This window comes from Hyla sarda, chromosome 6 (genome assembly GCF_029499605.1).
Source record: "Hyla sarda isolate aHylSar1 chromosome 6, aHylSar1.hap1, whole genome shotgun sequence".
Classification (NCBI taxonomy): domain Eukaryota; kingdom Metazoa; phylum Chordata; class Amphibia; order Anura; family Hylidae; genus Hyla; species Hyla sarda.
The window spans coordinates 250,738,347-250,762,200 of NC_079194.1; the positions used below are offsets into that span (position 1 = coordinate 250,738,347).

General features: G+C 44.9%; 1 protein-coding gene across 5 annotated transcripts in view; it reads left to right on the forward strand.

Annotated features, from left to right (window-relative positions):
• Positions 1-23,854, forward strand: part of CHID1 (chitinase domain containing 1) — a 723,738-nt gene that overhangs the window by 269,345 nt on the left and 430,539 nt on the right. For all 5 annotated transcript variants that reach the window (XR_008845294.1, XM_056526912.1, XM_056526913.1 and 2 more), the window contains exon 10: positions 21,903-22,058. Coding sequence is in view for 4 of the 5 variants with exons in the window: in XM_056526912.1 (XP_056382887.1) it covers positions 21,903-22,058 (156 nt within the window). In the remaining variant the exon portion in view is untranslated. The remainder of the gene's footprint in view (positions 1-21,902; positions 22,059-23,854) is intronic.

Genomic DNA, 23,854 nt, shown 5'->3' on the forward strand with positions numbered 1-23,854 from the left:
TTTTTTTGTTAAATCAACTGATGCCAGAAAGTTAAACAGATTTGTAAATTAAGGAACAAGGAAGGGTGGAGCCAGCACTGAATAAAAATATACTTCTTTATTTTTATTCATTGCTGGCTCCACCCTTCCTTGTTCCTTGCTTTGTATCCAGAGGCTGGCCATGCACACATCTAGAATCAGGTGAGCTGAAAAACCTTCCTTGTGCTTTCTCCAGATTTGTAAATTACTTCTATTAAAAAATCTTACAGTACTTATGAGCTGCTGTGTACTACAGAGGAAGTTGAATAGTTCTTCTCAGTTTGACCACAGTGCTCTCTGCTGACACCTCTGTCCATGTCAGGAACTGTCTGAAGCAGGATAGGTTTGTTATGGGGATTTGCTCCTACTCTGGACAATTCCTGACACAGACAGTGGTGTCAGCAGAGAGCACTGTGGTCACACTGAAATGAACGATGTCGAAAAAAGTTGAACAGACTTGGCACTCTGCGGTGGATTGCAAGTGCAAGTGTTAATAGAAGAGGTGTTGATCCTGGTCTGGGTTACAATAGCAGGGAGGGGGAGAAGAGAAGAAAGGAGCTCCTTGGAGATGGAAAATAACCACTCAACTTTCTGATAAGTACTGGAAGGATTAAGATTTTTTAATAGAAGTAATTTTCAAATCTGTTTAACTTTGTGGAACCAGTTGATTAAAGGGGTACTCCGATGGAAAACAATTTTTTTTTAATGAGGAGACCAGGGAATACTTCTACTGTAAAGTGGTGTACTTCATCTACAGCAATGTTTAGGTAGTTGCTACGTGTCAAAAGTTATATTGTGAATGTTAGGACCCAATATTTCCTAGCAGGACATTGCATAATACTATGTTTGCTGCCTTGTTTTCCCATAGGGCATTATGGTGCCATTGCTTTCCCGGGTAATTGACACATACATTTTGCAAACCACATGATGTAAAAAGAAACATTGTTCATCTGACCATTGTTCCATTGCTCCGTGATCCAGTTCTGATGCTCACATTATAGTCATTTTTGGCAGAAGACAGGGGTGCATATGACCAGTGACCAGTCTGTGGCTTCACAACGCCATGTCTGGCAATCTGTCCAGTTTTGTACTAACTCTTAGATCCCATGGGTCTGTGCTTATGGTAGCAGTGTAGAGGGCTGCAGCGCTTCATCTATATACAGTGACCCCCCGACCTACGATGGCCCCGACATATGATCAAATCGACATACGATGACCTCTCAGAGGCCACCGCATGTCGATGTCAGCATCGAGATACGGTGCTTTTTTATGTCGGGGCCATCACATTAAGTGCTATCCGGCAGCGCAAAATGCTTAAGCTGCTGCCGGATAGCAGCTTAATGTTCCCTGTGTGGTGCGGTGAGGAGGTCGGAGGAGGTCGAGATAGGATGATGGGATAGGAGGTCGAGATAGGAGGATGGGATAGGAGGTCGGGATAGGAGGACGAGATATGAGGACGGGATATGAGGACGGGATGTGAGGATGGGATATGAGGTCAAGATATGATGAAGGGATAGGAGGTCGGGATATGAGGACGGGATATGGGGTTGGGACATGACAACAATATATGAGGACGGGATATGAAGTCAAAAGCTTCCTCCTTTGTTTATTTTCCTCCCCAACAAGGATTAGGAAGGAAAAACCGGGCAACGCCGGGTACTCAGCTAGTTGGGTAATAAAAATGAATTTTTATATATCAGATGCCTTATCGGATGCCCATTTCAATCAGCAGTTAGTACCAACATATTCATGTACATTATGGACTGTTGAAGTTGTGTTTGTAATGCAGCTACCACCGCCATGCTGTGGCCTGGAGAAAACCGAAACAATTTTCCACCTTTTGGTTGAATCCACTTGGGTCAGAACAGCTGCAGATCGGCAGCCGATCATTATGTTGTGGATTTGTGATTGCTATCAACACATTCTAAGGGACATTTATCAAAACCTGTAAAGAGAAATAGTGGAGCAGTTACCCATAGCAACCAATCAGATAGTATAATAATTCAGATAGCATAATTCATTTTTAAAGAGGCATCTAAAAATGAAAGAAGGGATCTGATTGGTTGCTACAGGCAACTGCACCACTCTTCCTGTACACACGTTTTGATAAATCTCCCCCTCTGTGTATAGGGATGAGATCCACAGCAATAAAATCTGCTTGTTACTTGCTTATGGAATAATGGGGTGTATTCACACTGAGTGCCAAGGGTAGCTTGAATTGTAAATTCGGCTGCTACAAACCACTGTATGTTCTGGTACTTTTATATAATAGCAGCATTGACCTTTTTCAGCAGTTTGTGCTATAGTGCTTCTAAAACTACATTCACGTCACATTTTTACATACGGCTGCTGTATCAGTTTTTTGTTTCCGTAAACAAAAATCTGACACAACCGTATGTCTTTCTCAATGCATTTTGCATTGTATATGGTATATGGTTAGAAGTAGACTGTGGTTTTGCAACAGGGGAAAAAAACGAATATTCCCCCCTGCAGCCCTAGTGCGCTGTGAGGTTTGGAGGAGGACCCGTGTGTCACAGTCATGTCGGCGTGCTGGAACCTCACTACGCACACTGGTCTGCCATAGGCAAGCCCTTTTTGTCTGCTCAGAGAAGAATGCGCAGTGAATTTCCCGCTGCGCATGAGATTTTGCGCAGTGTGAAATACATTGTGTATATGCAATGTGGGACCCTACCCAAACACTATAAAGTCCTTCTGTGTGCTTTGAAAACAATCTGCTCTCTAGTCGGTCTGTGCATATGGGTATTTCTACTTCTATGATACTTCCTTTCTCTCTAACTAGAAACAGTAAAATACAAACAGTTCAAACTTCAGTATCAACAGGGGACTGGAAGCACTCTTTTAGTGAAAGAAAGGTTTAGTTTTCCTTAAAGAAAATTTAATTTTGCAATATCTGGTTTAAAGGGGGTTATCCAACCTGGATTAACAGGATTCTGTGAAAACAAGGAAAAAAAAGGAGACCGACGGACGGCACCTTGTGTATTACCCAGGGGTAAGAGAGTGGTGAGTGGGGGGCAACCCCACGGAGCTTATAGATGGCTGCTCACCTGGTGGTAGTAGTAACTGCGCATGTAACCCACAATAGATTGGGGTGCTAATAGGTCAGAGCCGCTGCTGAGCCAAAGGATTGCAGGAGAAGACTTGGTCGTCCTGGAGTGGATACTGGAAGCAAGGCTGGAAAAAACCCTTGAAGTAGGCGCTGCTGACTCTGATGAGAGGGATGAGGCAAAGCCAGAAGTACTGGGAAAGTCCTCAGCAGGACATTTTATTGAGCAAAAAATAAAAAACGGACAGGATGACGCATTTCGGAAGGATCCCTCCTGTCCATACTGTTATGTCATCCTGATCTGAGGAAGGGAGGGATCCTCCCGAAACGCGTCATCCTGTCCGTTTTAAATTTTTTGCTCAATAAAATGTCCTGCTGAGGACTTTTCCAGTACTTCTGGCTTTGCCTCCTCCTTCTCATCAGACTCAGCAGTGCCTACTTCAAAGGTTTTTTCCAGCTTTGCTTCCTGGATTAACAGGGGTCTTACTCCCAGCACCTTTTCTGATCAGCTGTGTGAAGGGGCCATGACACTTGGGCAAGAGCTTTACCTTTTCAATGTTTATTTTTGACTCTGATTGCATTACTGTTCTTCACTCGGTGGTGTAAGGTACCGCAGCATCCTCCCATCAAATGATTAATCTGCACTGCCGTATCCTGGCCCTTGGCTACAAATTGCATTGTGATGCAGGAATGAGCAGAAGTACATATCAAAGAGGCTGTAGCCATCACACAAGTGTCATTGCCCCTTTAAACAGCTGATCAACAGAGGTGCTAGAAGTCAGAAATATTGATGGCCTAGCCTGAGGAAAGACTATTTATTTTGTAGTACTGGATAACTCCTTTTAAGCAAAATGAAACACAATGAAAAATGAAATGTTAAAGGGGCAGCTTAGCAGAATACATAATAAATGGCAGAGAAAGGATGAGTATGATCAGGAGCAGAGTATGAGTATTGGCTTGACCAGTGGAAACTGTCGAGCCCAGTGTTCCTTCTAAATCATCTACTTTACTTACCTTGTACCATAATTAGTCAAATTATATTTTATTGGCTTTTCGAGTAGAATGGTGTCATCTACATTATGCTGTCAAGAATTCAAAAAACACAGATGATTTCTTCTAAAAACAGCACCACACACATCCTTATGTTGTGTGTGATATTGCAGCTCAGCTCTATTAAAGTTTAGCACATACAACCTGGGGACAGTTGTGGCACTGTTGTTGGAAAAAGCAACAATGCAGACAACATCTTTTAAGCCCATAAGGACATTAAATGTACATCCTGGTGCCCTGGTACTTAACTCACCAGGACGTTCATTTACATCCCTAAGGTGGGTCACACGTAACGGATCTACAGCATATTTTATGCTGCGGATCTGCCGGTGACCCAACCCATAGTGTGCTTCCAAGCTGTTGTCAAACCACCACAAAACGCCGCTCTGGGCAGCCACACAGGGGCCTGCGAGTTGCTGTGGGGGTGGCAACAGCTGGGGGCACACTATGGGTTGGGTCACCGGAGGACCCGTAGCGTAAAATACGCTGTGGATCTGTTAGGTGTGACCCAATCAGAGATTAGCAGAGGTTTGACTATGAAGCAAGCACAGAAACTGTGCCCGCTTCATATACTGTAAGTGACGGCTGCTCGCCGTTCTCCATCATTAACCGCGTAAGCGCCATGATCAATAGCGATCGTAGCACTTAAGCGCCACAATCACTGATCTGCACCCCGCAACATGTATACGGTGGGTCCGATTGGTTTGTTCCCCACTGGAGCTCTTCTCATCTGCTCAACTATATATCCCTGCTCTAAAATTAACTATTAAACAGCACTCTATATATACAAATTGCAAAATTGCTGTTTTCTTATAAATCCCCTCCAAATAATAATTTATTGTTTACGTTGTACATTATATGGTAAAATAATAATAATATTGGTAAAATAAAGTGGATAATATATGGTAAGATAAAGTAATATTACAAAGTACAATTGGTTATGCAAACCACAAGCCCTCATATAGGTCTGTAGATGGGAAAAATAAGAGTTATGGCTTTTAAAAGGTGAGGAGGAAAAAAATTTAAAACGCAGAAAAGGAAACTTACTGCGTCCTTAAGGCCAAAATGGGCTATGTCCTTAAGAGGTTAAAAAGTTCTTCCAAGCAAACAGAAAACTTTTCATACTGTCTCCCCTTGAATTAAAACAATAAAATAGTGCGTACTTACCTCTCTCACTCCTCCAATGCTCCCACTGTCAGATCTTCCTGTCCTTGCCGTGCTCCCATTCTGCCAGCTTCTGATAACCTCCTCCTCCTCACTCACAGAGCTGAGCTGGATGTGGATGTCATTGGAAACTGGAGCGCAGCCTGGAGGGGAAGATCTGACATGGGGAGCTGTGGGGGAGTGAGGAAAATATATATGCACTCTTTTATTTTTTAAATGCATAAGGAGGCAGTAAAAAGTTTTCTGTTTTACCTTCCACATCTAGATCCTTGAGTCTGATCAGGAGTATTGAAGCAAGCATATTTCAGTAAATCTCTTGCTATTTCCGGTCAGATAAGGATTTAACTTTGAAAAGCAATTTTTCACCTTGAGGCTTTATGAAGAAAAGTATCAAATGGGTTTAGATGCTCAATAGCGAATTATGATATAACTGAAATAGAAAAAGTACAGAAATGTTGGTTTTTATCTTCCAAGTAGAATGCAGGGTTTTATCTGCAATATGAACTGGTGTATGGTAGTAAATGAGTAAAGTATTGTTCGTATTCTCATGGAAGGGTTGAGATTCTGCTGAGAGCTGAGTAATCCATTAGGTTTCTATATTTTCAGGGATTGCAAAAGAAAAGGTTTATTTTTAGCCATAGCTGAATATAAAGATGTGCACATCTTGTCCTAATGCTCATTGATACCCCAAAGAAAATATCACTTGCTTTCCAAATACCTTATTTTTGAGTTACTATAATGCCAAAATAAAAATTTATCCTTCTCTTGCTGAAATCTTCCTTCCAGTGTTTTCAGTAGTCGATGAAGGGTTACAGAGACTTGCAGGTGGTTCATTTAATCATTTAACTGCACTGTGATATTTAATTTAGCCGGACTATGATTGAGGAAATTGAGGAACTCTTGCAATTTGCAGAAATGGCAGCGCTGTCTGCTAGAGCTGCGAAACGACCCCGATATTAGAATATCATATTACCATTTACTCTCTGCTACAAGGTCTGCTCTCTGAATGTTCAAAATGTGAAAGGAAAAGAACTCAGTTTAATTGAGATGGTCTAGTTTATATGCAAACTCATAAATTGTATTTGTTTATATTGGGTATCTGCCATCTATTATGAGGGGTGGGTGGCAAACCTCATCAGAGGTCATACTGTACATTCATTATTAGACAGATGATGTGCCATTTTCAAGGATATGAATTGGAAATTCGTTATGAGGATACAGTGTACAGCATAAGTCTTTGGATTTTCCCATGATTACAATTTATCACCTATCTATTGGAGATAAGTGTCTGATCGGGGGGTCTGACCATTGAATCCTGCACAGATCACAAAAAGAACAGGTCCCTTCCCCCCCCCCCCCCCCCCCCCGTGTGAATGGAATGACAGTCAAGCATGAGTACATTTACTGTGTATGGAACTGATTGAAATAGCGGAGTACATCGCTTGGCTATACTCACCAGTCCCATAGAGTCGCAGTCTGCATACTAGAGTGCTGCTCCATTCAAACAGAGGGCACTCGGGACTCCATGTTCTTATGATCAGTGGGGGTCCTAGCAGTCAAATCTACACCAAATAGATTTCTCAAGCTCTCCATTGGGGGACACAGGACCATAGGTATATGCTGCTTGCCGCGAAGAGGCTGACACTAGGCAAAAAACTAAAGAAAGTCGGCTCCTCCCAGCAGTATATACCCGCCTGCTGGCTCTGAGCAACTCAGTTTTAGCTTATTGTCATGTCAGCATGAGGCAGACACAGGTCTGGTGTTCTCCAGACCTGGTCTTATTTCTTTAGTTTTTTTCCTAGTTTCAGTCTAAATTTTTGTTTTTCTTTCCTTTGTTATTTTCTCTAGCGTGGGGCGACTGGAGCATGACATTGCCTGATCCCCCACCTGCGAGCTAGGGGCATGGTGCATTGCTGGATGCAACCCCTCCTCGCCAAGGTCCTAGGGTCCGGGTTTCCCTGTTTGCCAGCTGAGCAGGCTTAAGGCAGATGCCCTGGCCTGTTGAAGACTTCGTTGGTGAGTAAGCTCCCTGGGGTGAGTATGCCTTAAACCCCCCTTTCCCTCCCCCCTTTCTCCTGGGCCAGAGTTTCCCCTTTCCCTGATCCCGGGGACCTGGTAATCTCTGAGCCACACAGCCTCTCTCTTCTTAGGAAAGCTCTCAGGGGCCTCTTCTACCTGAGGGGTTAATGACTTCTTGCCTATTAGAGGTTAATAGATTCTGACTCACTTTCCCCTGTGCTGCACGGCAGTTTTCTTCCTCGAGCCATGATCGGTGAGTCGCGGCAGGGCTTGAGTAGGTCCCGGACCCCGTGGCTTCTCTCCAGGCGGCACTTCTGTTTTGCGCTGCACTGTGATGGATACGCAGCGTGCTTTTGGCGCTGCGCTGCACATACCTCTTCTGCGATGCGCGCCCCGCTTTTTCGCTGCACAGACAAGGGCCATTTTTTTTTCTTGGCCCGTGCCGCAGACAGCTCTTTAATTGGGCCTAGCTATAGCTCCGCCGCCCCCCTTTTCTTAGGCACGTATCTCTTGCCGGGGATCACATGACTCCTCCTCCTCTTCTGCTGCCCCCCGCCTCTCTGTCTTCTCAGCTCATGCTCCGGATGCAGGCTGTTGCCTCTCATATGGAAGCATGTGCTGCAGGTGGTTGCTTCTCTCCTCCCTCTCCCTCTGACCACTCAGATAGATTTGCGTGCTGCAGGAGTCATTCAGTCCTCCCTCCTCCTCAACCAGCATGGAACTGGCTGGATATGGCTCAGCTCTGCTTCCCTGCCGTGCTGCATCCCGTGCTGCTGGCTGCTATCTGCACCACTGGACACAGGATCCTGTGTGAGATCTCTCCTTTTCTGTCTGTCTGACTTACTAGTGCTGCTTATGTCCGATACCCCCCCCCCCCCTTTCCCGTCAAGTAGCCCCTACGCTGGTCACTTATTACTGGTGTTCAAAATGTAACACTAAAATGCCAGGCGGGTCGGCTGAGCCTACCTGCTCTTCCCAGGCTACCGTTCAGGATGATCTACCGACCGGTGAGAGGTCCAATCCTGCTCCTCTGTGGGTCTCATGCCTTTCTCAGATGATCTCCGACTTGGCCAGGGTCTCCCAGGAAGTGGTCTCCGCCTTGAGGTGGTCCTACTTGCATTTGTCCCCCAGGGAGATGACGGTAGATCCTCCCTCCCACCATCCCCTACTGCACTCCCGTGGCCGTCCGGGTCGCCTCTTTTCTGACTCCTCTCCTGAGTCCAGATGTGCGAGGGCCTCACACCGCTGCTTCCTTTCTAATCCTCCTCCACGCGCCAGCTCAACCAGTCACCCAGTGTCCGCTCTTGGTTACCAACCCCCCGCTCCCAGTCCACTTCCACCCGTTCCAGGACTCCCACAGTCTACAGGGGAGCTCAGGTCTTCCCGTATGTCAGATTTGGGGGGTAGTCTGCATGTCGGACTCCCCAAGTTTTCAGCCCACACACTGAATTTGACGAGCTGTTGGAGAGCCTGGAAGCACCCTGACAAGCGCTTCCATAGATTAAGAAGCTTCGGGCTCTCTTTCCCTTTCCTCAGGACCTGGTTATTAAGCAGTATTCACCTACGGTGGATCTTCCTGTTTCACGGCTGTCTAAATCCACTACCCTGCCGCTGGCTGATGCAGCCTCCTTTAAGGATCCCTCTCATAAGCCCATTGAGAACTTAAAATCGAAATGTGCCTTTGAGGCGGCAGGTTCAGCTTAGGCACCAGCCTTTGTCTCTACTTGGGTGTCCATGGCCCTTTCGGTTTTGGCTGGTCAATTGCGTCAGGGGATTTTAGCGGGTGCATCTCCCGGAGATTTGGCAGATCTAGCGCAGCAAATCACCAATGGGGGGGGACTACCTCTGCTCGGCCTCCTTGGAGTCGGCTCGCTGCGCTGCCTTTGCCTCGGGCAATCTAGTGGCTCTTCGGCACTCCACGTGGCTTAAGGCTTGGAATGCTGATGCGGCCTCTAAGCATTCCCTTACTAAGCTTCCCTTTCTGGGGTCTCGTCTCTTTGGCAAGCGTTTAGATTAGATCGTTTCTCGGGTGGCTCGGACAAATCGGCAACCTCGCAGGATAGGAGGGCGCAGTCCTTCAAGTCTCGCCCCTCCTGGAAATCGGGGCCCCGCTCCAACCGCCCCTCTTCCAAGTCCGGGACTCGCAATCCTCCCACTGCCTGAAGGTGCGCCCCCCTCCGAGTCTTCCCCTCGGGTGGGTGGTCGCCTGTCCCTCTTTCGGGACGTTTGGCTAGCGCAAGTTCAGGATGCTTAGGTCCGTCCAGTTATGTCTCAAGGCTATCGAATCGAATTCTCTTCTATTCCCCGAGGGAGTGATCGTACTGGTCCCTCATCAGGAAAGTTTTTTGGGGTTCTACTCCAATCTTTTCATAGTTTCCAAGAAGGGCGGCACTGTCTGGCTCATTTTTGACTTGAAGCTTCTAAACCGTCATGTACTGCTGCAATATTTCCAGATGGAATCCTTGCGGTCAGATATCGGCTCCATGGATCCGGGGGAGTTCCTCTCTTCCATAGACATAAGGGACACTTACTTACACATTCCTATCTTCCCGGCCCACCAACGTTTTTCTCAGGTTTGTGGTTCCTGCGGGTCATTTTCATTTTGTCACCCTGCCCTTCGGGTTGGCGACTGTGCCTGAGTCTTCACAAAGATGCTGGCGGCAGTGGTGGCTCTCCTCCACTCCAACCTGTCTCTGTCCCACAGCGGCAGCTCGACTCACTCTCCCGGAAGACAAGCTCCGGGAGCTGTTGTCGGGGATTCGCAACTTTGGCAGCCGGGTCTGATCCCTATCTGTACCTGCATGTCTGTTCTGGGCAGGATGGTGTCTTCCATGGAGGCAGTTCCCTTTGCCCAGTTTCGGTACCGTCTTCTCCAGTGGGCCATCCTCTCTCAGTGGGGCAAACCTCCTTATCTCTCCACCGCGGGATCCGGCTTCCGCTCAGAGTTGGCCACTCACACCTTTAATGGCTTCAGTCTCCTCTCCTTCGGGCGGGCCACTCCTCCTGCCTCTCCTCGGCTGAGGGGTTGTCTTTCGGGATGAAATGGTCCAGGGCCGTTGGACCCCATCAGAGTCCGGCCTACCCATCAATGTTCTGGAGCTCCAGGCGATCTTCCTATGCCTTCTTCACTGGAGTCGCCAGCTACAGGGTCTTCCTGTACGGGTACAGATAGACAACGCCACAGCCGGGGCATACATCAATCACCAGGGTGGCATTCACAGCTCGGCAGCCATGAGGGAAGAGGGACTTCACATTCCAGCCATATCAGCGGTCCACATTCCCGGGATAGCCATTTGGGAAGCAGACTTTCTAAGTCGCTCCACCACCAAACTCCGGACGTGGATCTCATCGCGTCCCGCCAGAACAGGAAAGTCCCTCGCTTCGTCTCCAGAGCGCAGGATCCCCTTGTGGTTCCTTGCACTTCTTTCACACTCCCCTATCTCTTCTCTCTGCTCCCACTTCTTCCCAGGGTGATCCGGAAGCTCAAGGCGGAGGGCGTCTTGGCGATTCTGGTGACTCCAGATTGGCCCCGTCGTGTGTGGTACGCGGATGTGGTCATTCTCGTGGCAGGCGTTCCCTTCCGGATTGTCCCAACCTCCTCTCTCAAGGTTCTCTCTGCCACCCCAATTCACTTCCACTGCGTTTGACGGTATGTCGGTTAAAACTGCGGTTTTGAGGACTCGAGGATTCTCTACCTGCATGATCCGGACCATGCTCCGTGTCCGGAAGCCCTCATCAGCCAAGATATACCAACCTTACATTTCTGGCATATTTCCGTTGGTATGAGGCTCGTTCTCTCTCTCCCACCTCCTTTTCCTTGCCGAATTTCTTGGCCTTTTTGCAATCGGACCCGGAAACACGCCTCGCCCTCAGTTCCATCAAAGGGTAGGTTTCATCACTTTCTGTTCTCTTTCGATGCCCTCTTGCTGCCGACCTTCATGTGTGCACTTTTTTGCAGGGCGTGGCTCATGAGGTCCCTCCGTTCCAGTCCCCCACTGCGCATTGGGACCTCAACCTTGTTTTGGATGCTCTGCAGGGCACTCCGTTTGAGCTTCTTGGTCAGGTTTCCCTTCGCTTCCATTCCTGGAAGGTGGCCTTCCTTGTTGCGGCTACGTCAATTCGCCGTGTGTCGGAATTGGCTGCGCTCTCTTGCTGTTCCCCTTTCCTGGTGCTTCACCAAGACAAGGTGGTCCTTCGGCTGGTACCCTCCTTTCAATCCAAAGTTGTGACTTCCTTTCACTTGAACGAGGAGATCGTGTTGCCTTCTTTCTGCCCGTCCCCTTCTCATCCGCGGGAACGCCAGCTTCACAAGCTGGACTTGTCGGTCACTTCATAGGTGTGACTCTTTGATGGTTCTTCCTGAAGGGAGACACAAGGGACTCCCGTCTTCCAAGGCCACTATCTCCCTCTGGATACGCACCGCCATTTTGGAGGCGTATCGTTACAAGGGTCAGGTGCCCCACTTTCGAGTGACGGCTCACCCCACCCGTGCATTGGGGGCTTCCTGGGCGGTCAGCCACGGGGCTTCGGCTCTGCAGGTTTGCAAGGCGGCAACTTGGTAGTCTCTGCATACCTTCGCCAAATTTTACAGTTTTCACACTTTTGCGTCCTCCGATGCAGGCCTGGGCCGCATGGTCTTGCAGGTGGCCGTTCAGCCGTCTGCCTGAGTTTTCTCTGGCTGTAATGCTGGTTTCTTCCCTCCCCAGGGACTGCTTTAGGACGTCCCATGGTCCTGTGTCTCCCAATGAAGCGCTCGGGAAAAGTAGATTTTTTTAGACTTACTGTAAAATCTCTTTCTCTGAGCTTCTATTGGGGGACACAGCACTCACCCATTGGTTTGTTTGTGGCCAGCCAGTTTCTGCTGCTGTGATGTGGGGGTGTTTTTTTTGTTCTCGGTTCCTTCTTTTGTCTGGGTTTTTGTTTTGGACTGTTCCTTTCTTGATCGGCTCTCCTTCTACTTTGGGACTAAACTGAGTTGCTCAGAGCCAGGAGGCGGGTATATCCTGCTGGGTGGAGCTTTCTTTAGTTTTTTGCCTAGTGTCAGCCTCCTAGCGGCAAGCAGCATATACCAATGGTCATGTGTCCCCTAATAGAATCTCTGAGAAAGAGATTTTACGGTAAATCTAAAAAATTATTACTTATTTTGGTTTCCAGCTGGAGGCCAACTGGAGTCTGCATCGGGCAGACTGTACTAGCTAAGCGCAGATCTCACCGAGGAATGCTATGCAATTACTAAGCATTGTTCATTGTTCGCATATGAGTCTCATTAAATCGCCCTTTAAAATTAAAGAAAAAAAAAAATTTAGTATTTGGCTCACAAATCCCTGTTCTGCGTCTCCCTTATTCTTACATCCCCTGCTCAAGAAGAGGCATGTTCAAGGCTAGCACTGAGCCAGTCCTCACTCACCATGTGTTCCATTGCCCCCTGAGTCTGCTGTGCTGTGTCTCTTCATCCCATCACTGCAGACTGCTCTGCAACCCCCTCCTCTGTTCAGAGAAGAGTCTGATAGATAGGACAGTCATAAGCACAGAGGAGCGCTAGTCCCGCTCTCACTTTTTAGCCTGTGCTTCAGCTGGGACAAAGATGATGCTGCAGCTGGACAGGATTATGTTCAGGATGGTATAAGGACCCTAGTGGTCTTATTTCATAAGCAATTAATTTCTATGAAAAGGAGATACTTTTTATGAAGTGTTATATAATGTTTTATGCAGTGTTATATAGTGTTTTGGCAAGAATCAGACTACTGAAGATTTGTTTGTAATCTGCTGTCATTGATCTGATCTGCATAGAAGTTGTAACTCAAGTATGTTTGCATAGTTGCTTCATTTCTCATTTTTGACAAAGCCTGAAATTACTGTATTACCATAAATGCTTAATGTTTTTAATACTTCTTTCTGTTAATCCAAATAACAATACGGGTGTGGAAGATCTCCTGATACACAGCTTCCCCCTTTAACCCTATATTGTGATAAGAACCCTGTTCATAGTTCCTTTAGTAGACTATTGCTCTTCCTGAGCTTGAACCTGCCTGGATTAAAGCAGGTTACTGAGGCTTTCAGATATGACATTCTTCTCATTATTCTAAGTCACAGCAGGTTGTGTGGACAGCCCAGGCATCCAGTGTGTGATGGACAGGTTAGATAAACCCTTAGGAATGAATCTGGCAATGCACAGATGGTCATAGTCTGTCTTATTGATGTTCTTGCCTCTGCAAAAATGACTCTAAAATGTCCTCAATCACTCTGACTTTGTCCAGAGGCTGCAGCTGCTCTTGCAGAATGTTCTATTAAACTATGGTCAAACTGCACCCACCACTGTATGTATGCGGTCACCTGCTCTTAGTACTTTGCTTGGTCTTCAGTGATGTGAATGACAAGTAAAACCCCTTATTGCACCTCCGCCCTCCTTCCTATCATGTCTGCTGTGCTAGTCGCTCAGATGTGAAGAAGCGATCAATGCCTTTCCCTTTTTAGATTGAGGTCAATGCTTGAACAGTTTGCAAATAAAATATGCATTAAACTGTATAAGCTGAAAAATGAAAACACAGGCTTGAAAATTTCCTATAGAAATACAGTGTCCCTTTCTGTTTTTTTATTCTCAAGACAAATAAATGATTAGACCTGTTACAAAATGGTAATGAAAATAATTGTCATAGTCAATCTCTTTGTTTCATCCATTTGTTTCATAGAGAATCCATTTTTTAGTGAAGGAAAATTATTAATACAACTTTTATGTTTTCTGTATGAATTCTTTACAGTTTTCAAGATCTCTGCTTGCTGCCATTTTATAGGAACCTTAGGCTGAGTTCACACCACTGTTTGTTTTTTTTTTTTTTTTTTTTTGAAAAATGTTGTATAAGGTTGTACAAGAACACAAAAGTAAAATGGTGGCATGAAAAGTTTGCATAAAAGCATAGGTAAAAAAAAACAAACATGAACCACAGGTCAATAAAACATCGTAATAAGCAATGAAACAGGGGCCCCAGTACAAGCAGCAGTAAACGTCAGGGCCGAGGGCCACTCTGTGGGCCGAGGGCCGCGAGCAAACACCAAGCAAACGTCAAACTAAAGAGATATAAAGGGCACCGGTTGCACCCAAAGAACAAACACAAACAAGCAGTAGGAACACAAAGAGCAAACAAAGGGAACAGCCAGAGAGACACACACAAGGACATCAACAATGGGTAACACAAAGGGGAAAGAAAAAATGGTCAGCTCAGAGAGGTTGTTGATCCATAAAGCGGATCAACAGTGAGGCAGTAAGGGACTCGAGGGACTGGTCATTCTCAGAAGGTGGCACAGATTTCTTCCAGTACTTCGCTATAAGAGTCTTGGCAGCAAGTACAATATGCAGAAACAGTTTAAAAGGATGCCTAGACATGCCTCTATGAGAATGGTGAAGAATGGAGATAAATCAAAGGATCAATTGGGACAGAGACACCCAGAACCACACACCGAACCATTCGCCACTAGCCCACAGTCAGGGGGAAATCCCCCAAAAATATGGAAACTAGTCCCCAACCCACAATGCCAGCACTATGGAGGCATAGTCGGATTCAACCTATTTAGCAGCACCAGAGTGTGGTACCAACCCAAAAGCATTTTAATCTGAGTTTCCTTGTATGCAGTACAAATATAAGCTTGATCCCAAATCACCCTTCACTGAGGCAGAGTAATAGGAACGTTCAAGTCCTCCTCCCAGCGACTCATGTAGTGATGCAGTGGGGCAGTCTTGCCCTGAGGAGTGTTAAGAAAATAAGAAAAAAATAAATGGCAGAAAGGAGACCTTTCACCAGGGGTCCCTGCCGGCATAATTGCTCAAAGCCAGTGGGTAATGAAACATTCCTGGACCCCAAAGAGGAGGACATGTAGTGACTCAACTGGAGATAATGGAGTAGCTGGGAGGAGGGAAGGCCATTCTGGAACACCAGGTGATCAAAGGGCAAAAGAGAACGAGAGGGGGATCCACAACATCAGCCCAGAAAAAAAGACCCCCTAACCCCTATTCTCTCACCATAACCTAGGACATACCAGCAGGAAGGCCAGGGTGGTATAGAAAAGACTGTAAAGGAGGAGAGAAAAAAACGTAAACTTCCTAGAACAATACCCCCAGACAAAGCGAGAAAAGTCGCGAAAAAGGGAAGGAAAATTAGAAGCATAAAGAGAGGCATAGCAGGGGTCAGAAGGATACCAAGGTTTTTGAAAGCGGTAGGAGACCACTTAAAAGAATAATTAGCACGAAGAAGACTAGAGAGAGAAGTAGGGAGATTCAAAGGCATTGCCTCTGTTTTAGAAAGGTTCACCTTGGAGCCCGAGACCACCCCATAGGAATGAATGACTCTATGAAGGTTAGGAAGAGAAAGCAGAGGACAAGTAGGAGTTGTCCGGGTCCCCCCGAATCAAAGCCGCTAAAGGCTCAATACAGAGAACAAAGACCAGGGGGATAATGGACACGCCTGTCTAGTGCCATTAAGCAAAGAAAAAGCAGAAGAGGTAGCGTGGGGGGGTTTAAGAGAGGCAGTGGAGTAGAGACCCCACAGTGCAGTGAGAAAATTCCCAGTGATACCAAATTTCTGAAGGTTGGCAAAGTGAAACGGCCAGCCTAGCCTATCAAAGGCCTTTTTTTCATCAAGACTAAGAACAAGGGCCTGCTCGGATCTTCTATTGACCAAGTGACTAAGATCCACAACCCGCCTGGTGCTGTCAACCCCCTAACGACATGGAATAAAGCCAACTTGGTCCTTATGGATAAGGGAGGGGAGAAAGCAATAGATACAGGCCACAAGGACCTTAGAAAACCACTTCAAATCTGAATTAATTAGGGCAATAGGCCTATAACTAGAACAGTCTTGAGGATCTTTGCCCAGCTTAGGGATAAGAGTTATCAGAGAATGCAAAAAAGACTGCAGGTTCTCCTCACACCCCATAAAAGAGTTAAAAAGAGGAACAAGTTTAGGAAGGAGGAGAGAAGGAAAAGTCTTATAATACAAATAGGTAAAGCCGTCTGGCCCAGGAGAGTGACCCGCAGGGAGGGATTTGAGGACCTCCTCCAATTCCTCAGAAGTGACAGGAGCATTCAGAGCTGCTCGATCCGAGGCCGAGAGGGACGGAAGGGAGCACTGAGACAAGAACGAGTTCAAAGCAGTGTCTCGCTCCCCAGGGTCAGACGGAAGCTGGGAGGGCAATAAATAGAGCTTAGAATAGTAGTCCAGAAAAAGTCAGGAGACAGTATCAGGGTGATAGTGGAGAGCGCCCGAGGCATCTTTCAGAGCCGAGAAAGAATGGGCAGCGGCCCGATCATGCAGGCACCTGGCAAGCATAGTATGAGCCTTATTACCTTAGTGTAGAGAAATAGGCGCTCAACCTTACGAAGGGATAGGTCCCTCAATGGAACTCGCACCGCTACCAGCCTCTTCAGAACCAAAAGAGACGGAGCAGGTTAGCAACTGAGCGGGAGGGAGTAGGGCACCACTAAGAGAAAGAGGGTTCAATAGAAGGCGAAAAAATCTGATTAAAGGGGTTCTCCACTGCCTTCCTGAGCTCCGCTCGCAGTGTCCTGAATTTTAATACTCCGAACGCTGTGTGCAGGCTTCCGTGTTCGAGGCCGCCCCCTTGTGACGTCACGCCCGCCCCCTCAACGAAAGTCTATGGGAAGGGAGCCGCAATCTGGAGGAGGAGCTAACCTTCTCCAGATGGCCACAATGGTCAACATACATAGTTGCTTGCACCTCATGTGTAATCCAAGCAGATGGGATGGGGTGGACCAAATAGCATTGACTACCTTCCCGTCTCTCCTCCTCTTGTCATCTTTCCCTCTCAGTCTGCAGCAACAGGTCATCAAAGAATGTCAATAGGCAACATGGTGTATAAGCTTAAGAGATGCCATCTGACAGCATTAAAGCACAAACCATACTCTAAGATACTTCTGAATCTCTGGAAGATGAGGCGTTAAACATAACTGAAATAGGGTAAAAAAAATTATAAATAAGATTGAAATAACGGACATTTAACGGGGATAAACAAATGTCTTAAGTATATTAACTGATGTTACAGATTCCTTAATTTAACGGAAAATTCGAAGAAACCATTTGAAATAACGGACCAGTGATGTACGTTAACATCGGTTTTAGATACAGTTAGAATGAGGTTCGTTATATGACAATAACTGACATATAATAAGGGATTTCCCTAATGCTGATGTAAATATATCCTTCCGGTCAATAAAAATGTTTCTTGTTCATGAGATGGATAAAAAGATGCTGTGCTTGTTAGCACCGAGACAGATGAGGTTTCCTAAAAAATGACATAGATCTTAAACAGTAGGAAATTCATATAGAAAAAATATGTTTTGAAAAACCTCTTTGTTGTACGATAAATACTATTTATTTGCTGAAACCTTAACCACTTAAGGACGCAGGGCGTACCTGTACGACCTGCGCCCGGTCCCGGTGTTTAAAACAGGGTCACGCCGTGACCCCGCATCACACCGGGTCGATCCTGGCTGCTATTCATAGCCGGGACGCTGGGCTTAATAGCGCACGGCACCGATCGTTGTGCAGCACGCTATTAACCCTTCAGACGGGGAGATCAAAGTTGATCGACGCGTTGAAAATGAAAGTAAACGCTTCCCGGCAGCTCAGTCGGGCTGATCGGGACTATCGCGGTAAAATCGCGTTATCCTGATCAGCTAGGATGCGAGCGGAGGCCCCCTTACCTTGCTCCATCGCGTCTGATCGGCGTTTGATTGCTCCAAGCCTGAGCTACAGGCTTGAGCAATCAAGCCCCTATTACGCTGATCCATGCAAAGCTATGGCTTTGCAGTAATCAGGGTAAAAGATCAGTGTGTGCAGTGTTACAACCCCCTATGGGAGCTATGACACTGCAAAAAAAAAAAGTTAATGAAAGTAATTTAACCCCTTCCCTAATAAAGGAGAAGTTTGCGGAAAAACAACCTTTAGAGATGGCGCTGCGGCTTCTTTGAAAATGAAGGATATGGACTGGATATATAATGTAAAAGGTTCGCAGTGGAACCACTTTTATTAAATCAAGAAAATGAAAAAATGGGGATGACCTCCCTTCCTCAGATCAGGATGCTTACATTCAGATCAGTGAACTTATATATACACACAAAAAACGCCAAGGTACAGGTAAAAGGGGCATGGCTTGATGACATCATGTAGGTTGACATATACAATAGATGATTTACACACTAAGGGGGAGATTTATCAAAACCTGTGCAGAGGAAAAGTTGCCCAGTTGCCCATAGCAACCAATCAGCTCGCTTCTTTCATTTTGTAGAGGCCTTGTTAAAAATGAAAGAAGAAATCTGATTGGTTGCCATGGGCAACTGGGTAACTTTTCCTCTGCACAGGTTTTGATAAATCTCCCCCAAAATGCTTATTCTACATGTTTTATACACAAATATAAGGAAGACCACTCGTTCTCATTGACAGGCGCGGACTTCCGACCCTGCGCCCGCTGCACACACTAATTAAATACTGTAAATGAATTTTAGTATTATATATATGTTTGTGTAAGTGGTCTTCCTTATATTTGTGTATAAAACATGTAGAATAAGCATTTATAGTGTGTAAATCATCTATTGTAGATGTCAGCCTGCATGATGTAATCAAGCCACGCCCCCTTTACCTGTACCTGGGCGTTTTTTTGTGTATATATAAATTCACGGATCTGACTGTAAGCATCCTGATCTGAGGAAGGGAGGGCACCTCCCGAAACACGTCATCCCCATTTTTTATTTTCTTGATTTAATAAAAGTGGTTCCACTGCGAACCTTTTACATTATTTATCCAGTCCATCTCCTTCATTTTCAAAGAAGCTGCAGGTCCATCTCCAAAGGTTTTTTTTCCGCAAACTTCTCCTATATCGCAACAGGACAGCAGTGCAGTTGTTCCCTGCAACCCAGAAGGCAAGCAGCGACTCCACGCACATTGAGTACCCCATTATCACTGGTGTGACAGGCTTTTATTTATCCTACTCAAGGTGAGCGGCCATCTATATGGTCTCCTCTGTCAACACTTGAATTCACTACTCTTTGTTACCAAGGGTAATGCGCTAGGCGCCGGTACCGGTCTCCTCTTTTTTCTCCTACAGAATCCTTCCCTAATAAAAGTTTGAATCGCCTCCCTTTTCCTACAAAAAAAAACTGTGTAAATAAAAATAAACATGTGGTATTGCCGCGTGCGTAAATGTCCGAAAATATATAGTTAATTAAACCGCACGGTCAATGGCATACGCGCAAAAAAATTCCAAATTCAAAAATAGCGTATTTTTGGTCACTTTTTATATCATAAAAAAATTTATAAAAAGCGATCAAAAAGTCTGATCAATGCAAAAATGGTACTGATAAAAACTTCAGAACACGGCACAAAAAAAATAACCCTCATACCGGCCCGTATGCGAAAAAAAAAAAAGTAATAGGGGGTCAGACGATGACAATTTCAAACGTATAAATTTTCCTGCATGTAGTTATGATTTTTTTCAGAAGTACGACAAAATCAAACCTATATAAGTAGGGTAGCATTTTAATCGTATGGACCTACAGAATAAAGAGAAGGTGTCATTTTTACCATAATATGCACTGCGTAGAAACGGAAGCCCCCAAAATTTACAAAATGAATTTTTTTCTTCATTTTTGTCGCACAATGAATTTTTTTTCCTTTTCGCCGTGGATTTTTTGGTAAAATGACTGTCACTTCAAATTGGTGCGCAAAAAATAAGCCATCATATGGAATTTTATGTGCAAAATTGAAAGCCTTATGATTTTTAGAAGGTGATGAGGAAAAAATGAAAATGCAAAAACAGAAAAACGCTGAGTCATTAAGGGGTTAAATGTGTTATCCCCTTATTAATATATAAAAAAGTTTAAAAAGATGACCTAAGGAGTGTATCAGTGTGGTCAACACATTTCTAAGCTCAACTCCCTGGGCTCTTACTTTTTGATGAATTAATAATCGCTGCTTTTAAATAGGCACTGTTATCTGCATAAACATTTTATATAATGTAGAAAATAACATTATATGCATATTTGCTATATACATTGGTTAAAAAATGTGTATATCTTTGGGTGGAAAAAATTCTGTCTTATCCCTGTAACTGTTGCCTGTGTGTCTCTGTACCGAGAGAAAATACAGTAAGTGTGGACGGGACAATCAGGGCTCTGTGTACTGATGAATAACAGGGCTCTTTGCACTGAGGACAAGCAGGGCTCTGTGCAGTGAGGACAAGCAGGGCTCTGTACACTGAGGACAAGCAGGGCTCTGTACACTGAGCACAAGCAGGGCTCTGTACACTGAGGACAAGCCGGGCTCTGTACACTGAGGACAAGCAGAGCTCTGTACACTGAGGACAAGCAGGGCTCTGTGCACTTAGGACAAGCAGGGCTCTGCACTGAGGACAAGCGGGGCTCTGTGCACTTAGGACAAGCAGGGCTCTGTGCACTGAGGACAAGCAGGGTTCTGTATACTGAGGACAAGCAGGGTTCTGTATACTGAGGACAAGCAGGGCTCTGTACACTGAGGACAAGCAGGGCTCTGTGCACTGAGGACAAGCAGGGCTCAGTGCACTTAGGACAAGAAGGGCTCAGTGCACTTAGGACAAGCAGGTCTCTGTACACTGAAGACAAGCAGGGCTCTGTGCACTGAAGCTCTATGACATTCTCCTGGCAGGAGCCTGCACAGAGCCATGCTTGTCCTGCCCTCACTTCTTGTATTTTGGCTCTGCACAGAGACACACAGGCAATAGCTGCAGGAACAAGACAGCATTTTTTCACCCAAAAATATACACATTTTTTTTACTAATGTATATTACAAATATACATATAATAGTATTATCTACTTTGTGTAAAAAGTTTTTTCTAATGACAGGTACACTTTTAATATTTATCTCTGTACTGTAGTTATACAACAGTGACTCAATCACCACTGAGAGCGTTGAGGAGAGGTGAGGAAGCGATTCTCCTCATACATGCATACATACATATAGTGGAATCGTAAACTATTTATCCAATATATCCCCTAATCACACTTGACCAAAAAAATGTTGTGCCATTTTGAGGAAAAACAATAATGAAAAGATTTGCACTGTTTGCTGTGCAGTATTTTGGACTCACAAATATGAACGTTCACACGTGCGTATTTTCTGCTGCAGATCTTCTGTTGCATAATTTTCTACCCATTGAAGTCAAAAGGCAGCAAAATCTCCTTCTGCAGAAATACCTACGTGTAAACGTACCCTTAGGGTAGGGTCACACGTGCCATACTTTTCTGTCTATTTGCTGCTGCCTATTTTCCTACCCAGTGAAGTCAATAGGTAGCAAAATCAGCTGTGTATTTTTTTTTTTTACCCAGTGACTTCAATGGGTAGGAAAATATGCAGCAGCAAAATACGGCACTTGTGATCCTACCCTGAGGGTATTAATGCTGGTTAATACGATTCAAAAATGCAAAAAAACACTTTGTAGGTAGGCACAACACTGTCTAGGTAACAAGTATATCCAATTTAATTGTATTTACTCCCACTTGATATTTCCTGGAGGTTCTTACATTGTAACATTTCTTTCTTTTAGGCCAGGCCCCAACTCCCCAATTTCATGGGTACAGGCATGTGTGCAGATTCTAGATCCTGAATCAAAATGGAGAAAGAAGATCCTCCTTGGGTTGCACTTCTATGGGATGGATTATTCTGCTCTTGGTGCATCTGGAGAGCCTATTCTAGGGAGCAGGTAGGAATGGAGTTTCTTTTTACAGTATTAAATATGTGACTTGAACAAAAACCATTAAACATTTTTACGGCATATTATTGGGAAGAAATATGTTTAGATTTCAGGTTTCTTACACAGAAAAAACATTGTGATGTTTTTCCGCTTGTTGTTTTTTGCTATCTCTGAAAGGTTAAACAAAATGATCATCTCAGCCTGCTCCTATAGAAAACCTGAGAAGCTGTTACTATAATTGTTTTACTTATTTGTATCTCTGAAGGAATCAGCATAGCTTCAAGCACAAAACAGCAGATTCGGGCAGATCAGCTTCTCCATTATCTGCTTGAAAAATAGCTCTTTCAGAATTACTTTGCAACAGAAAGATTCTTCTGCTACTTTGTATATTTTAGATGCCACCAAGTGCAGCCGACCTTGCTATTTGTCAATGCTGCTGATATAAATTGTAGCATAATGTGAAAATCCACAATACACCTTCTATACACAAATGGTAACTGCTCCCTCAGTGTTCACTATAAACATGTCATAAATATAACAGCCACCATGGAAAGTCGTTTTTGGAGAAACATTGGAGGTGATGTATACAGAAATTACACTGTGCAATATGTACAAATGCTTTCTAACCATTTAGCAGTCCATAAGCAAGTTTGCTGCTATTGTGAAGGTTTATTTAAGGTGTGAGGTTTCTGTTCTCCAATGTCATACATTCTCATATTATAGATATAAATGGTTTGTCCAGCATTTTTTCCCAAATGTAGCCGTTTGATGTTGCCATGATATCTCAGGTCTTATTTTTTTGTACAATATAGGGATATGTCGGCACTTTGTGGAATCTTTGGTGGTGCACAAGGTAGGGTAAAGCCACAGGTAGACGAAAGATGATACCCAGCACTCACCAGTGATGCACAGTGAAGATTTATTATGCCGTAGTGTAGTACAAGGACACATTTCGGCGTGGGAGCCTTCCTCCGCTGTCTGCCTAGGCAGGCAGTTGAGGAAGGCTCCCACGTCGAAACGCGTCATTGTACTACACTATGACATAGTTAAAGGGGTACTCTTTTTTTTCTTTTTTTTTTTCTTTTAAGTCAACTGGTGCCAGAAAGTTAAACAGATTTGTAAATTCTATTAAAGAATCTTAATCCTTCCAGTACTTATCAGCTGCTGTTTACTACAGAGGAAGTTCTTTTATTTTTGAATTTCCTTTCTGTCTGACCACAGTGCTCTCTGCTGACACCTCTGTCCATGTCAGGAACTGTCCAGAGCAAGAGAGGTTTGCTATGGGGATTTGCTCCTGCTCTGAACAATTCCTAAAATGGACAGAGGTGTCAGCAGAGAGCACTGTGGTCAGGCAGAAAGGAAAAAGAAGAAAACTTCCTGTGGAGCATAAAGCAGCTGATAAATACTGGAAGGATTAAGATTTTTAAATAGAAGTAATTTACAAATCTGTTTAACTTTCTGGCACCAGTTGATTAAAAAGTACCCCTTTAATCTTCACTGTGCATCACTGGTGAGTGCTGGGTATCATCTTATTTTTAGCACAAACTGCACCACTATGAACAAATGTTGCACAATAGTGGTGTTGTATCTCTTACATGTCTTTTATACTGTACATTAAGGGAAGGAACCAACAGCAATTGATGGATTGGGAACATTTTTACTTATCTTGAACATATTTAGAGTTTCAGCTGCAGTATTCCAGTACAGGGTCCTGCTGCAGGGAACAAGTTGGTTGTAGAATATCTGCAATGTTGTTTCTACGTGTCACTGCTATTTTGCCATTTATATGTGCAGTACTGGTGGAT